Raw genomic sequence first — 18,100 nt, forward strand, 5'->3', positions numbered from 1 at the left:
CTAATATAACCATGTATTAATCAGCTACCTGTATCTCTAATATAACCATGTATTAATCTGCTACCTGTATCTCTACTATAACCATGTATTAATCAGCTACCTGTATCTCTAATATAACCATGTATTAATCTGCTACCTGTATCTCTAATATAACCATGTATTAATCTGCTACCTGTATCTCTACTATAACCATGTATTAATCAGCTACCTGTATCTCTAATATAACCATGTATTAATCTGCTACCTGTATCTCTAATATAACCATGTATTAATCTGCTACCTGTATCTCTACTATAACCATGTATTAATCAGCTACCTGTATCTCTAATATAACCATGTATTAATCAGCTTCCTGTATCTCTACTATAACCATGTATTAATCAGCTACCTGTATCTCTAATATAACCATGTATTAATCAGCTACCTGTATCTCTAATATAACCATGTATTAATCAGCTACCTGTATCTCTAATATAACCATGTATTTATCAGCTACCTGTATCTCTAATATAACCATGTATTAATCAGCTGCCTGTATCTCTAATATAACCATGTATTAATCTGCTACCTGTATCTCTACTATAACCATGTATTAATCAGCTACCTGTATCTCTAATATAACCATGTATTAATCAGCTACCTGTATCTCTAATATAACCATGTATTTATCAGCTACCTGTATCTCTAATATAACCATGTATTAATCATCTACCTGTATCTCTACTATAACCATGTATTAATCAGCTACCTGTATCTCAATTAGAACCATGTATTAATCAGCTACCTGTATCTCTAATATAACCATGTATTAATCAGCTGCCTGTATCTCTAATATAACCATGTATTAATCAGCTACCTGTATCTCTAACATAACCATGTATTAATCAGCGACCTGTATCTCTAATATAACCATGTATTAATCAGCGACCTGTATCTCTAATATAACCTTGTATTAATCAGCTACCTGTATCTCAATTAGAACCATGTATTAATTAGCTACCTGTATTTCAATTAGAACCATGTATTAATCAGCTACCTGTATCTCAATTAGAACCATGTATTAATCAGCTACCTGTATCTCAATTAGAACCATGTATTAATCAGCTACCTGTATCTCTAATATAACCATGTATTAATCAGCTACCTGTATCTCTAATATAACCCTGTATTAATCAGCTACCTGTATCTTTAATATAACCATGTATTAATCAGCTACCTGTATCTCTAATATAACCATGTATTAATCAGCTACCTGTATCTCTAATATAACCATGTATTAATCAGCTACCTGTATCTCAATTAGAACCATGTATTAATCAGCTACCTGTATCTCAATTAGAACCATGTATTAATCAGCTACCTGTATCTCTAATATAACCATGTATTAATCAGCTACCTGTATCTCAATTAGAACCATGTATTAATTAGCAGATCTGAACATGAAACAGAACACTCTGAATTAAATTTCTGCACTTAGTCCACACAGACATACACATTACCAAACGTTCTCGGCACTTCACACACTTCAAACAAGCTTCCTGAATAATGATGAGCTCATGGTACAATAGGACAGGAGCTGGGAGGGGGTTGAACACAAAGACAGAACGTTGGAAGACTTAACTCAACTTGCCTACCTGGTTAAATAAAGGTTAAATAAATAAATAAATAAATACATCTCTAATATAACTCTGTATTAATCAGCTACCTGTATCTCTAATATAACCATGTATTAATCTGCTACCTGTATCTCTAATATAACTCTGTATTAATCAGCTACCTGTATCTCTAATATAACCATGTATTAATCTGCTACCTGTATCTCTACTATAACCATGTATTAATCAGCTACCTGTATCTCTAATATAACCATGTATTAATCAGCTTCCTGTATCTCTACTATAACCATGTATTAATCAGCTACCTGTATCTCTAATATAACCATGTATTAATCAGCTACCTGTATCTCTAATATAACCATGTATTAATCAGCTACCTGTATCTCTAATATAACCATGTATTTATCAGCTACCTGTATCTCTAATATAACCATGTATTAATCAGCTGCCTGTATCTCTAATATAACCATGTATTAATCTGCTACCTGTATCTCTACTATAACCATGTATTAATCAGCTACCTGTATCTCTAATATAACCATGTATTAATCAGCTACCTGTATCTCTAATATAACCATGTATTTATCAGCTACCTGTATCTCTAATATAACCATGTATTAATCATCTACCTGTATCTCTACTATAACCATGTATTAATCAGCTACCTGTATCTCAATTAGAACCATGTATTAATCAGCTACCTGTATCTCTAATATAACCATGTATTAATCAGCTACCTGTATCTCTAACATAACCATGTATTAATCAGCGACCTGTATCTCTAATATAACCATGTATTAATCAGCGACCTGTATCTCTAATATAACCTTGTATTAATCAGCTACCTGTATCTCAATTAGAACCATGTATTAATTAGCTACCTGTATTTCAATTAGAACCATGTATTAATCAGCTACCTGTATCTCAATTAGAACCATGTATTAATCAGCTACCTGTATCTCAATTAGAACCATGTATTAATCAGCTACCTGTATCTCTAATATAACCATGTATTAATCAGCTACCTGTATCTCTAATATAACCCTGTATTAATCAGCTACCTGTATCTTTAATATAACCATGTATTAATCAGCTACCTGTATCTCTAATATAACCATGTATTAATCAGCTACCTGTATCTCTAATATAACCATGTATTAATCAGCTACCTGTATCTCAATTAGAACCATGTATTAATCAGCTACCTGTATCTCAATTAGAACCATGTATTAATCAGCTACCTGTATCTCTAATATAACCATGTATTAATCAGCTACCTGTATCTCAATTAGAACCATGTATTAATTAGCAGATCTGAACATGAAACAGAACACTCTGAATTAAATTTCTGCACTTAGTCCACACAGACATACACATTACCAAACGTTCTCGGCACTTCACACACTTCAAACAAGCTTCCTGAATAATGATGAGCTCATGGTACAATAGGACAGGAGCTGGGAGGGGGTTGAACACAAAGACAGAACGTTGGAAGACCACCACTCAAAGGAGATGGAGCGATGGAGAGATACGGATGGATGGAGGGAGAGGGAGGAATGGAGAGAGAGAGAGAAAGCATTTGTCTTAGTTGAACTGAGATGAAGGGAGGCGTGTGGTGTGTTTCTGTTTGGAGTGGCATATGATTACCCTCTCATTTCCTCTCAGCTCTTCCCACTCTCTCCATCTCTCCGTCTCTCCATCCTTCCATCTCTCCCCTCCTCCCTCTCATCTCTCCCCTCGTCCCTCTCATCTCTCCCCTCGTCCCTCCATCTGTCTGTGTTTGGATTTCACAGAAATAACCTGTTGCATTCAGGGGCAGACTGACATATAGGCAGACCTCTATAGCATATACACACATCTAAACTGACAGACAACACACACATTTTCAACACACACACACATTCACACGGCTATGGAGAGAGACAGATGATTTAGTCTGTGGTTTACTACTCAATGTTAGTACACGGTGAGTTGGTTTTGAGGTTGTGTGGCTGGTTGACTGGCTGGGACGGGACAATCTAGTGTCTAGCATTCTACAGGGACGGAGGACAACAGGAAGGTGAAGCCTGAAAAATACCAAATGTGAAGGTATTTGTCTAGGGTTCCTCACTTCACACTTCTCCTCTCTTCATCCCACTAGTCCTTTCCTCTTTACCTCTGTCTCTAGCTCTCCTTCTCTCCTCTCTCCTTCTCTCCTCTCTCCCTCTCTCTCAATCTCCCTTTCTGTCCCTCACGCTCTCTCGTTCCTCTCTCCCTCTCATTTTCTTTCTTCTTCTCTCCTTCTCCCCCCCATCTTTCTCCTCCCTCTCTCTCCTTCGTTACTCATCCCATTCTTTGTTTCTGTGACCAGGTGGTTGCTATGGTGGCCAAGGTTGTCTCCATGGTGATGGCAGCTTGTTGGTTACGTTTGGTTATGTTTCTGGACAATCCATGTCCTGGCTGACCTTCACACTGTGTGTCTAGATGACGGGGCAGGTGTTGGGTGAGGGTACTGAGCTGGCGTCTCAGAGGCTGTCAGTGAAGACATGGCTGGACGAGGAATGCGAGAGAGCAGACAGCAACCTGAGTCATCTGAGTCGGTATGAACACACACACACATTTATTTTCCAGCAGCACACCATCCTATTTTCCACCGCTGGCTTGCCAGTGACGAGTGTTCCACTATTAAAGTGACCTGTGTTCCATATCTATATACAGCAGCAGCCTCTGAGAGGCAGGGCAACTGGGTGTTTACCATAGCTACTAACAGGATGTCTGTCAGGTCAGGTGTTTAACATAGCTACTAGCAGGATGTCTGTCAGGTGTTTAACATAGCTACTAGCAGGATGTCTGTCAGGTGTTTAACATAGCTACTAGCAGGATGTCTGTCAGGTCAGGTGTTTAACATAGCTACTAACAGGATGTCTGTCAGGTCAGGTGTTTAACATAGCTACTAGCAGGATGTCTGTCAGGTGTTTAACATAGCTACTAACAGGATGTCTGTCAGGTCAGGTGTTTAACACAGCTACTAGCAGGATGTCTGTCAGGTCAGGTGTTTAACATAGCTACTAACAGGATGTCTGTCAGGTCAGGTGTTTAACATAGCTACTAGCAGGATGTCTGTCAGGTGTTTAGCATAGCTACTAGCAGGATGTCTGTCAGGTGTTTAACATAGCTACTAGCAGGATGTCTGTCAGGTCAGGTGTTTAACATAGCTACTAGCAGGATGTCTGTCAGGTGTTTAACATAGCTACTAGCAGGATGTCTGTCAGGTGTTTAACATAGCTACTAGCAGGATGTATGTCAGGTGTTTAACATAGCTACTAGCAGGATGTCTGTCAGGTGTTTAACATAGCTACTAGCAGGATGTCTGTCAGGTTAGGTGTTTAACATAGCTACTAGCAGGATGTCAACATTTGATTAATTGTTCAGCAATCTGACGGCTTGGGGGTGGAAGCTGTTCGGCAGTCTGATGGCTTGAGGGTAGAAGCTGTTCGGCAGTCAGATGGCTTGGGGGTAGAAGCTGTTTGGCAGTCTGATGGCTTGAGGGTAGAAGCTGTTCAGCAGTCTGATGGCTTGAGGGTAGAAGCTGTTTGGCAGTCTGGCTTGGGGGTAGAAGCTGTTTGGCAGTCTGATGGCTTGAGGGTAGAAGCTGTTCAGCAGTCTGATGGCTTGAGGGTAGAAGCTGTTTGGCAGTCTGGCTTGGGGGTAGAAGCTGTTTGGCATTCTGATGGCGTGAGGGTAGAAGCTGTTTGGCAGTCTGATGGCTTGGGGTAGAAGCTGTTTGGCAGTCTGGTGGCTTGAGGGTAGAAGCTGTTTGGCAGTCTGATGGCTTGGGGGTAGAAGCTGTTTGGCAGTCGGATGGCTTGAGGGTAGAAGCTGTTTGGCAGTCGGATGGCTTGAGGGTAGAAGCTGTTTGGCAGTCTGATGGCTTGAGGGTGGAAGCTGTTCAGCAGTCTGATGGCTTGAGGGTAGAAGCTGTTCGGCAGTCTGATGGCTTGAGGGTAGAAGCTGTTTGGCAGTCTGATGGCTTGGGGGTAGAAGCTGTTTGGCAGTCTGATGGCTTGAGGGTAGAAGCTGTTTGGCAGTCTGATGACTTGAGGGTAGAAGCTGTTTGGCAGTCTGATGGCTTGGGGGTAGAAGCTGTTTGGCCATTTGATGGCTTGAGGGTAGAAGCTGTTTGGCAGTCTGATGGCTTGAGGGTAGAAGCTGTTCGGCAGTCTGATGGCTTGGGGGTGGAAGCTGTTCGGCAGTCTGATGGCTTGAGGGTAGAAGCTGTTCGGCAGTCTGATGGCTTGGGGGTAGAAGCTGTTTGGCAGTCTGATGGCTTGAGGGTAGAAGCTGTTTGGCAGTCTGATGGCTTGAGGATAGAAGCTGTTTGGCAGTCAGATGGCTTGGGGGTAGAAGCTGTTTGGCAGTCTGATGGCTTGAGGGTAGAAGCTGTTCAGCAGTCTGATGGCTTGAGGGTAGAATCTGTTTGGCAGTCTGGCTTGGGGGTAGAAGCTGTTTGGCATTCTGATGGCGTGAGGGTAGAAGCTGTTTGGCATTCTGATGGCTTGAGGGTAGAAGCTGTTTGGCAGTCTGATGGCTTGAGGGTAGAAGCTGTTTGGCAGTCTGATGGCTTGGGGGTAGAAGCTGTTTGGCCATTTGATGGCTTGAGGGTAGAAGCTGTTTGGCAGTCTGATGGCTTGAGGGTAGAAGCTGTTTGGCAGTCTGATGGCTTGAGGGTAGAAGCTGTTCGGCAGTCTGATGGCTTGAGGGTTGAAGCTGTTCGGCAGTCTGATGGCTTGAGGGTAGAAGCTGTTCGGCAGTCTGATGGCTTGAGGGTAGAAGCTGTTTGGCAGTCTGATGGCCTGAGGGTAGAAGCTGTTTGGCAGTCTGATGGCTTGGGGGTAGAAGCTGTTTGGCAGTCTGATGGCTTGAGGGTAGAAGCTGTTTGGCAGTCTGATGGCTTGGGGGTAGAAGCTGTTTGGCAGTCTGATGGCTTGGGGGTAGAAGCTGTTTGGCAGTCGGATGGCTTGAGGGTAGAAGCTGTTTGGCAGTCTGATGGATTGAGGGTAGAAGCTGTTTGGTAGTCTGATGGCTTGGGGGTAGAAGCTGTTTGGCAGTCTGATGGCTTGGGGGTGGAAGCTGTTCGGCAGTCCGATTGCTTGAGGGTAGAAGCTGTTTGGAAGTCTGATGGCTTGGGAGTGGAAGCTGTTCAGCAGCCTGATGGCTTGAGGGTAGAAGCTGTTCGGCAGTCTGATGAATTGAGGGTAGAAGCTGTTCGGCAGTCTGATGGCTTGAGGGTAGAAGCTGTTTGGCAGTCTGATGGCTTGAGGGTAGAAGCCGTTCGGCAGTCTGATGGCTTGGGGGTAGAAGCTGTTTGGCAGTCTGATGGCTTGAGGGTTAGAAGCTGTTTGGCAGTCTGATGGCTTGGGGGTGGAGGAGCCTGTTTTCTGCCCCTCCCAAAAGATAGAATTTGTAGATAATTGGCCCTCTTTCTGGGGTCACCCACAAACAGGACCAAGCCTGACCTGCTGAGGAGTGACGGACTCCATCCTAGCTGGAGGGGTTCTCTCATCTTATCTACCAACATAGACAGGGCTCTAACTCCTCTAGCTCCACAATGAAATAGGGTGCAGGCCAGGCAGCAGGCTGTTAGCCAGCCTGCGAGCATAGCGGAGTCTGCCACTAGCATAGTCAGTGTAGTCAGCTCAGCTATCACCATTGAGACCGTGTCTGTGCCTTCACCTGGGTTGGGCAAAACTAAACATGGCGGTGTTCGCCTTAGCAATCTCACTAGGATAAAGACCACCTCCATTCCTGTCAGTATTGAAAGAGATCATGATACCTCACATCTCAAAATAGGGCTACTTAATGTTAGATCCCTTACTTCAAAGGCAATTATAGTCAATGAACTAATCACTGATCATAATCTTGATGTGATTGGCCTGACTGAAACATGGCTTAAGCCTGATGAATTTACTGTGTTAAATGAGGCCTCACCTCCTGGCTACACTAGTGACCATATCCCCCGTGCATCCCGCAAAGGCGGAGGTGTTGCTAACATTTACAATAGCAAATTTAAATTTACAAAAAAAAAAAAAGACATTTTCGTCTTTTGAGCTTCTAGTCATGAAATCTATGCAGCCTACTCAATCACTTTTTATAGCTACTGTTTACAGGCCTCCTGGGCCATATACAGCGTTCCTCACTGAATTCCCTGAATTCCTATCGGACCTTGTAGTCATAGCAGATAATATTCTAATCTTTGGTGACTTTAATATTCACATGGAAAAGTCCACAGACCCACTCCAAAAGGCTTTCGGAGCCATCATCGACTCAGTGGGTTTTGTCCAACATGTCTCTGGACCCACTCACTGTCACAGTCATACGCTGGACCTAGTTTTGTCCCATGGAATAAATGTTGTGGATCTTAATGTTTTTCCTCATAATCCTGGACTATCGGACCACCATTTTATTACGTTTGCAATTGCAACAAATAATCTGCTCCGACCCCAACCAAGGAACATCAAAAGTCGTGCTATAAATTCACAGACTACACAAAGATTCCTTGATTGCCTTCCAGATTCCCTCTGTCTACCCAAGGACGCCAGAGGACAAAAATCAGTTAACCACCTAACTGAGGAACTCAATTTAACCTTGCGCAATACCCTAGATGTAAAAACATTTCTCATAAGAAACTAGCTCCCTGGTACACAGAAAATACCCGAGCTCTGAAGCAAGCTTCCAGAAAATTGGAACGGAAATGGCGCCACACCAAACTGGAAGTCTTCCGACTAGCTTGGAAAGACAGTACCGTGCAGTACCGAAGAGCCCTTACTGCTGCTCGATCATCCTATTTTTCAAACTTAATTGAGGAAAATAAGAACAATCCGAAATTCCTTTTTGATACTGTCGCAAAGCTAACTAAAAAGCAGCATTCCCCAAGAGAGGATGACTTTCACTTTAGCAGTGATAAATTCATGAACTTCTTTGAGGAAAAGATTATGATTATTAGAAAGCAAATTACGGACTCCTCTTTAAATCTGCGTATTCCTTCAAAGCTCAGTTGTCCTGAGTCTGCACAACTCTCCCAGGACCTAGGATCAAGAGAGACGCTCAAGTGTTTTAGTAATATATCTCTTGACACAATGATGAAAATAATCATGACCGCTAAACCTTCAAGCTGCATACTGGACCCTATTCCAACTAAACTACTGAAAGAGCTGCTTCCTGTGCTTGGCCCTCCTATGTTGAACATAATAAACGGCTCTCTATCCACCGGATGTGTACCAAACTCACTAAAAGTGGCAGTAATAAAGCCTCTCTTGAAAAAGCCAAACCTTGATCCAGAAAATATAAAAAACTATCGGCCTATATCGAATCTTCCATTCCTCTCAACATTTTTAGAAAAGGCTGTTGCGCAACAACTTACTGCCTTCCTGAAGACAAACAATGTATACGAAATGCTTCAGTCTGGTTTTAGACCCCATCATAGCACTGAGACGGCACTTGTGAAGGTGGTAAATGACATTTTAATGGCATCGGACCGAGGCTCTGCATCTGTCCTCGTGCTACTAGACCTTAGTGCTGCTTTTGATACCATCGATCACCACATTCTTTTGGAGAGATTGGAAACCCAAATTGGTCTACACTGACAAGTTCTGGCCTGGTTTAGATCTTATCTGTCGGAAAGATATCAGTTTGTCTCTGTGAATGGTTTGTCCTCTGACAAATCAACTGTAAATGTTGGTGTTCCTCAAGGTTCCATTTTAGGACCACTATTGTTTTCACTATATATTTGACCTCTTGGGGATGTTATTCGAAAACATAATGTTAACTTTCACCGCTATGCGGATGACACACAGCTGTACATTTCAATGAAACATGGTGAAGCCCCAAAATTGCCCTTTCTACTTTTAAACTCGGACAAAACAGAGATGCTTGTTCTAGGTCCCAAGAAACAAAGAGATCTTCTGTTGAATCTGACAATTAATCTTAATGGTTGTACAGTCGTCTCAAATAAAACTGTGAAGGACCTCGGCATTACTCTGGTCCCTGATCTCTCTTTTGAAGAACATATCAAGACCATTTCAAGGACAGCTTTTTTCCATCTATGTAACATTGCAAAAATCAGAAACTTTCTGTCCAAAAATTAATCCATGCTTTTGTCACTTCTAGGTTAGACTGCTGCAATGCTCTACTTTCCGGCTACCTGGATAAAGCACTAAATAAACTTCAGTTGGTGCTAAATACGGCTGCTAGAATCCTGACTAGAACCAAAAAATTTGATCATATTACTCCAGTGCTAGCCTCTCTACACTGGCTTCCTGTCAAAGACGCAGGCCTCCTAATTGTCCCTAGAATTTCTAAGCAAACAGCTGGAGGCAGGGCTTTCTCCTATAGAGCTCCATTTTTATGGAACGGTCTGCCTACCCATGTCAGAGACGCAAACTCGGTCTCAACCTTTAAGTCTTTACTGAAGACTCATCTCTTCAGTGGGTCATATGATTGAGTGTAGTCTGGCCCAGGAGTGGGAAGGTGAACGGAAAGGCTCTGGAGAAACGAACCGCCCTTGCTGTCTCTGCCTGGCCGGTTCCCCTCTTTCCACTGGGATTCTCTGCCTCTAACCCTATTACAGGGGCTGAGTCACTGGCTTACTGGGGCCCTCTCATGCCGTCCCTGGAAGGGGTGCGTCACCTGAGTGGGTTGATTCACTGATGTGGTCATCCTGTCTGGGTTGGCGCACCCCCTTGGGTTGTGCCATGGCGGAGATCTTTGTGGGCTATACTCGGCCCTGTCTCAGGATGGTAAGTTGGTGGTTGAAGATATCCCTCTAGTGGTGTGGGGGCTGTGCTTTGGCAAAGTGGGTGGGGTTATATCCTTCCTGTTTGGCCCTGTCCGGGGGTGTCCTCGGATGGGTCCACAGTGTCTCCTGACCCCTCCTGTCTCAGCCTCCAGTGTTTATGCTGCAGTAGTTTATGTGTCAGGGGGCTAGGGTCAGTTTGTTATATCTGGAGTACTTCTCCTGTCCTATTCGGTGTCCTATGTGAATCTAAGTGTGCGTTCTCTAATTCTCTCCTTCTCTCTCTCTGAGGACCTGAGCCCTAGGACCATGCCCCAGGATTACCTGACATGATGACTCCTTGCTGTCCCCAGTCCACCTGGCTGTGCTGCTGCTCCAGTTTCAACTGTTCTGCCTTCTTATTATTCAAACATGCTGATCATTTATGAACATTTGAACATCTTGGCCATGTTCTGTTTTAATCTCCACCCGGCACAGCCAGAAGAGGACTGTCCACCCCACATATGCTCTCTCTAATTCTCTCTTTTTTTCTCTCTCTCTCGGAGGACCTGAGCCCTATGACCATGCCCCAGGACTACCTGACATGATGACTCCTTGCTGTCCCCAGTCCATCTGACTGTGTTGCTGCTCCAGTTTCAACTGTTCTGCCTTATTATTATACGACCATGCTGGTCATTTATGAACATTTGAACATCTTGGCCATGTTCTGTTTTAATCTCCACCCGGCACAGCCAGAAGAGGACTGTCCACCCCACATATGCTCTCTCTAATTCTCTCTTTTTTTCTCTCTCTCTCGGAGGACCTGAGCCCTATGACCATGCCCCAGGACTACCTGACATGATGACTCCTTGCTGTCCCCAGTCCATCTGACTGTGTTGCTGCTCCAGTTTCAACTGTTCTGCCTTATTATTATACGACCATGCTGGTCATTTATGAACATTTGAACATCTTGGCCATGTTCTGTTATAATCTCCACCCGGCACAGCCAGAAGAGGACTGGCCACCCCACATAGCCTGGTTTCTCTCTAGGTTTCTTCCTAGGTTTTGGCCTTTCTAGAGAGTTTTTCCTAGCCACCGTGCTTCTACACCTGCATTGCTTGCTGTTTGGGGTTTTAGGCTGGGTTTCTGTACAGCACTTTGAGATATCAGCTGATGTACGAAGGGCTATATAAATAAATTTGATTTGATTTGATTTTGGACGTGGACCTGTGATCCGGTATGGCTTGCCGTGTCGTAGCATAGAGAATTATGACGGGTGACTGGAGTCTTTGAACATTTTAGGGCCCTTCCTCTGAGTGTGCAAGCTGTCATCAAGGCAAAAGGTGGCTACTTTGAAGAACCTAAAATCTGAAATATATTTGATTTGTTTAACACTTCTTTTGGTTACTACATGATTCCGTATGTGTTTTTTCTTAGTTGTTATGTCTTCACTATTATTCTACAATGTAGAAAATGTTAAAAATATAGAAAAACCCTTGAATTAGTAGGTGTGTCCAAACTTTTGACTGGTACACAGGATGTTTAATAGGATGTCTCTCAGGTGTACACGCATGCACACGCACACGCACACACACACACACACACATTTCTTAATCCTTCATGTGTGCGTGTAGGGGCCAGTCTATGTGTGATGACACGTCGTCAGAACTACAACGGATGGCTGTCATTGACCGGAGAGGACTCACCTCCCAGAACTCCTTCAGAGGAAGAGGAGCCATGTCCAGGTGACACAAAAAACACTGTTGTCTGTTATTTTCACATATAACGTTTATACAAGGAACAAAATTACAGACGCAACATGTAAAGTGTTAGTCCAATGTTTCATGAACTGAATTTTAAAATCCGGAGGATTCGCGTTTCTTGGAAACTATGCAGTTTTTTGTTTTTTTACGTGTTATTTCTTACATTGGTACCCCAGGTCATCTTAGGTTTCATTACATACAGTCGGGAAGAACTACTGAATATAAGAGCAATGTCAACTCACCATCAGTACGACCAGGAATATGACTTTCCCGAAGCGGATCCTGTGTTCTGCCTTCCACCCAGGACAACGGAATGGATCCCAGCCTGCGACCCAAAACAAAGACGTCGTAAAAGAGGGAATCGTAGCGGTCTTCTGGTCAGGCTCCGGAGATGGGCACATCGCGCACCAGACCCTAGCATACTACTTGCCAATGTCCAGTCTCTTGACAACAAGATTGATGAAATAGGAGTATTTCTGTCTGTAGTAAAGCCCTTTTTGGGGGAAAAACTAATTCTGATTGGCTGAGCCTGGCTCCCCAGTGGGTGGGCCTATGCTCTCCATGGCTTACCAATGGCTGCGCCCCTAACCAGTCATGAAATCCATAGAGTCGGGCCTAATGAAATTATTTCAATTGACTGATTTCCTGATATGAAGTGTGTTTTATAAGTTTTGCTTCGGTATAAATAATATGTCAATATTTTCTAACATAGTACAATACAGTGTTATGTCACAATATCCTAATATACATGTGTGTTTGTGTGTGTGTTTCTGTGTGTGTTTCCAGGTTGGTCAGCATGGTGGTGACTTTGAGAGAGTGGGCTCATAAGAGTTTGGTTGAGGAGCAAGAGAGACCTGATTCGTTCCTGGAAAGGTTCCGAGGCCCTGATCTGCAGGCTCCGCCCAGCAGGATCAGCCAATCACGACCGGATGCTGAGCCCACTGTCCACAACGACCACATACACAACACGTATGATGCTCCTAATTTCTGATTTACTACAAATAGTGACAATTCATACCACCAGTCAGCTGACAAACACAGCAAAGCAATTCCACTCTTCCGCTCTCTCTCGCACTCTTTCTTTCTCTCTCTCTCCCTACCCCTCTCTGTCACTCACTCCCTCTCTGTCACTCACTTCCTCTCACCCCTCTCTCCCCCCTTCCTGCAGTAAGAGTCCAGGTATGTTGATATTATCTCCAGCTGATAATATCTATTACCACTGGCTCCTGATCATCTCGACTGCTGTGCTCTACAACTGGTGCCTCCTGGTGGCCAGGTAAGGCAGCACACTTCTCTTCTTTAATACAACATCATTGCTGTGAGACTTCTGAGACTTTTTACGTAGGTCAGGAATTAATCCAAGGCAATTTTTCAGAGCAGCGCGCTAGACAGCTGACAATCAAGGCATTTTGCTCCACCTTTAAAAGTCTGTTAGGGATGTTATTTATACTGAACAAAAATATAAAAGCAACATGCAACAATTTCAAATATTTTTCAGAGTTACAGTTCATATGAGGAAATCAGTCAATTTATATGAATTCATTAGGCCCTAATCTATGGATTTCACATGATTAGGCAGTGGTGTAGCCATGGGTGGGCCTGGGAGGTAGCCAGACCCACCCACTGGGGAGCCAGCCCCAGCCAATCAGAATTTGTTTTTTCCCCCACAAAAGGGCTATATTTCAGCATTCACACCCCCCTCCTTGATGATCACGCAGCTGTGTGTAATGATCATGCTGTTTAATCATCTTGATATGCCAAGTGGCTGGATTATCTTGACAAATGATAAAATGTTCACTAACAGGAATGTAATCAAATTTGTGTACAACATTTTAGACAAATAAGCTTTGTGCATATGGAAGATTTCGGGGATTTTTTAAATTTCAGCTCATAAAACATTGGACCAGCACTTTACATTGTAGCAAGATCAAGGGTGTGGGGTTTCCACGTCACCAAGTTCAATAACAAAACAGGCACCAGTAGCACAAATAGAATGCAAAGGGGAAGTTTATTAGGGATTTTGGTACTGTGATCACCTGGTTTAGATGTACCTCCCACTCACTCTCATGGATCACAAAATCATCAATGTACGCCACCGCGTACTTCCGATAGGGTCAGAGAACCATGTCCATCAACCTCCGGGGCCCTTTGCAGTTCAAAGGGCAGCTTCTTATAATGGAACAGACCATCCGGGGTGGCGAAAGCAGTTTTCTACCATGCCTTGAGAGCTAAGGGCACCTGTCAATAATCCTTTGTCAGGTCGAGCGTGCTGATCAATCGGGCGGTCCCTTGCCATTCTATTAGTTCATCAAGTCGGGGCATGGGGTAGGCGTCGAACTTTGAGATTTAATTTACCTTCCTAAAATCATTACAGAATCGATCATTTCCGGCACCGACAGAGATGGCCGCCTCGCTTCGCGTTTCTTGGAAACTATGCAGTTTTTTGTTTTTTTACGTGTTATTTCTTACATTGGTACCCCAGGTCATCTTAGGTTTCATTACATACAGTCGGGAAGAACTACTGAATATAAGAGCAATGTCAACTCACCATCAGTACGACCAGGAATATGACTTTCCCGAAGCGGATCCTGTGTTCTGCCTTCCACCCAGGACAACGGAATGGATCCCAGCCTGCGACCCAAAACAAAGACGTCGTAAAAGAGGGAATCGTAGCGGTCTTCTGGTCAGGCTCCGGAGATGGGCACATCGCGCACCAGACCCTAGCATACTACTTGCCAATGTCCAGTCTCTTGACAACAAGATTGATGAAATCCGAGCAAGGGTAGCATTCCAGAGAGACATCAGAGACTGTAACGTTCTTTGCTTCACGGAAACATGGCTCACTCGAGAGATGCTAATGGAATCGGTGCAGCCAGCTGGTTTCTTCACGCATCGCGCCGACAGAAACAAACATATTTCTGGTAGAAGAGGGGCGGGGGCGTATGCCTTATGATTAACGAGACGTGCCCACAACAAAATACAGGAACTCAAGTCCTTCTGTTCACCTGACTTAGAATTCCTCACTATCAAATGTCGTCTGCATTATCTACCAAGGGAATTCTCTTCGATTATAATCACAGCGGTATATATTCCCCCCCAAGCAGACACATTGATGGCCCTGAACTAACCTTATTTGACTCTTTGCAAACTGGAAACCACATATCCTGAGGCTACATTCATTGTAGCTGGGGATTTTAACAAAGCTAATCTGAAAACAAGACTCTAAATTGTATCAGCATATCGATTGCGCAACCAGGTCTGGTAAAACCTTGGATCATTGCTATTCTAACTTCCGCAACGCATATAAGGCCCTCCCCCACCCTCCTTTTGGAAAAGCTGACCACGACTCCATTTTGTTGCTTCCTGCCTACAGACAGAAACTAAAACAAGAAGCTCCCGCGCTCAGGTCTGTTCAACGCTGGTCCGACCAATCTGATTCCACGCTTCAAGACTGCTTCGATCACGTGGATTGGGGTCTGTTCCGCATTGTGACCAACAACAACATTGACAAATACACTGATTAGGTGAGCGAGTTCATTAGAAAGTGCATTGATGATGTCATTCCCATAGCAACAATTAAAACATTCCCAAACCAGAAACCGTTTATTGATGGCAGCATTCGCGTGAAACTGAAAGCACGAACCATTGCTTTTAACCACTGGTCCCTTTGTGGTCTGTAGGTGGAGGAGTCTCACAGTGTCAGTCAGGTTCAGGGACCTGGCGAAGTCAGGTCGGATCAAGGTCACCATACTCCAGGATTCCAAAAGTGCCGTGGTGTCCTTTCCGTTGGCTCTTACCCAGGTGACAGGGGAAGGACCACACTCCTCAGCCCAGCATGCCCTCAGTAAGCCCGGTGGCTACCTCACTGGCTGAGGCTGAAGGCATTGGGACATTGCGGGCTGGACAGTTCCAGGCAATGTGTCCCAGCTCACCACACTCGTAGCACTTCCTGCCAGGTTCAGGAAGGGGCGTCATCTCGAGGAGCTGCCTGTCGGTGTCCCCCATCCTTGGCTGGGGTTACGGCCTTGTCCGCCTTCCTTTTCCGCTCCTTTGGGCGAGTGGAGGGTTCTGCCTTCCGTGGTTTTCCACTGCGCAGGACCTCCAAAGCCGCTTCCTGTCCTTCAACCGGTTCCACCAGCTGATCTGCACTCTGCGGGTTAACTTGGCTGGCTAACTGGGAGCTTCGACCGGGAGAGAGCGTATACATTTATCTATGACCACTTTCTCGATGGTTGTGAGTGTCAGGGGTTCAGCAATTGGCTCTTGGCCAGCCTAATTAGATCATGCATTTGTGATCAGGGATGTTGTACGATCATACGCCCAATCATGGAATCGTTGTGCGCTGCTTATCAGGGTGTAGCCATATCTGCACATGATTTCCTTTTCAGCACCTCTTAATGCATCGCCTGGTCAACTATCAGATCATGTTGCAAATCAACCCTCCCTGAATGCTTGGAGAGAAAAAACTACTGACCCTAAATAATAATTAAAACAAAGTGGATAGCAGAGAACATGCCTAACCTGCTGTTCTTCGGTTTGCAAGCATTACATGGCAAAGTAGCCAGAAGGTTGTAGCATATCACCGCTGACAAGGGTTGGAGTGAAAAGATAGCCACTATAAAGCACTACTTAAATCTTTCTACTTATTTGCATCCGAGAAAAAAATTTACTTTTATAAACATATTTCATGCAATTCTACATGACTAGAGGCAAGCAGAATCTCTTTTAATACCACAACAGAGCATGACAACAAGTGAGCACATGCTGCAGCACCGGAGACGTTTTGATTTCTATTCATGCAGTTGTTAAAAAGAGTCTAAGTTTGGAACAGTGCTGAAGTTATCTGATGCCGTGTCTGAATCCTGGCTTAGGAAGGTCACCAACAATTCTGACATTTCCATCCCCAACTACAACATTTTCCGTTAAGATAGAACTGCCAAAGGGGGAGGAGTTTCAATCTACTGCAGAGACAGCCTGCAGAGTTCTGTCACACTATCCAGGTATGTGCCCAAACAATTCAAGCTTCTACTTTTAAAAATCCGCCTTTCCAGAAATAAGTCTCTCACTGTTGCCACTTGTTATAAACCCCCCTTAGCCCCAGCTGTGCCATGGACACCATATGTGAATTGATCGCCCCCCATCTATCTTCAGAGTTCGTACTGTTAGGTGACCTAAACTGGGATATGCTTAGCACCCCGGCCATCCTACAATCTAAACTATATGCCCTCAATCTCACACAAATTATCAAGGAACCTACCAGGTACAACCCTATTCTGGAAGGATATTGACCTCATCCCGTCAGTAGAGGATGCCTGGTTGTTCTTTAAAAGTGCTTTCCTCACTCTCTTAAATAAGCATGCCCCATTCAAAAATGTAGAACTAAGAAAAGATACAGTTGAATTCGGAAGTTTACATACACCCTAGCCAAATACATTTCAACTCAGTTTTTCACAATTCCTGACATTTAATCCCAGCAACAATTCCCTGTCTTAGGTCAGTTAGAATAATAATAGAGAGAATTATTTATTTCAGCTTTTATTTCTTTCATCACATTCCCAGTGGGTCAGAAGTTTACATACACTCAATTAGTATTTGGTAGCATTACCTTTATATTGTTTAACTTGGGTCAAACGTTTCAGGTAGGCTTCCACAACCTTCCCACAATAATTTGGGTGAATTTTGGCCCATTCTTTCTGACAGAGCTGGTGTAACTGAGTCAGGTGTTTTGGCCTCCTTGCTCGCACACACTTTATCAGTTCTGCCCACACATTTTCTATAGGATTGAGGTCAGGGCTTTCTAATGGCCACTCCAATAGCGTTATTTTGATGTCCTTTAGCCACAACTTTGGAAGTATACTTGGGGTTATTGTTCATTTGGAAGACCCATTTGCAACCAAGCTTTAACTTCCTGTCTGATGTCTTGAGATGTTTCTTCAATATATAAACAACATTTTCCTGCCTCATGAAGCCAT

General features: G+C 43.9%; 1 protein-coding gene across 1 annotated transcript in view; it reads left to right on the plus strand.

Annotated features, from left to right (window-relative positions):
- Positions 1–4,037: 4,037 nt before the first annotated feature.
- Positions 4,038–18,100, plus strand: part of LOC109880481 (cyclic nucleotide-gated cation channel) — a 41,775-nt gene continuing 27,712 nt past the window's right edge. The window contains exons 1-4 of the mRNA XM_031789444.1: positions 4,038–4,195; positions 12,000–12,110; positions 12,915–13,097; positions 13,297–13,404. Of these exons, the coding sequence (XP_031645304.1) occupies positions 4,080–4,195; positions 12,000–12,110; positions 12,915–13,097; positions 13,297–13,404 (518 nt within the window). The 5' untranslated portion in view covers positions 4,038–4,079. The remainder of the gene's footprint in view (positions 4,196–11,999; positions 12,111–12,914; positions 13,098–13,296; positions 13,405–18,100) is intronic.

The sequence above is a fragment of the Oncorhynchus kisutch genome, linkage group LG15, assembly GCF_002021735.2.
Source record: "Oncorhynchus kisutch isolate 150728-3 linkage group LG15, Okis_V2, whole genome shotgun sequence".
Taxonomy (NCBI): Eukaryota; Metazoa; Chordata; class Actinopteri; order Salmoniformes; family Salmonidae; genus Oncorhynchus; species Oncorhynchus kisutch.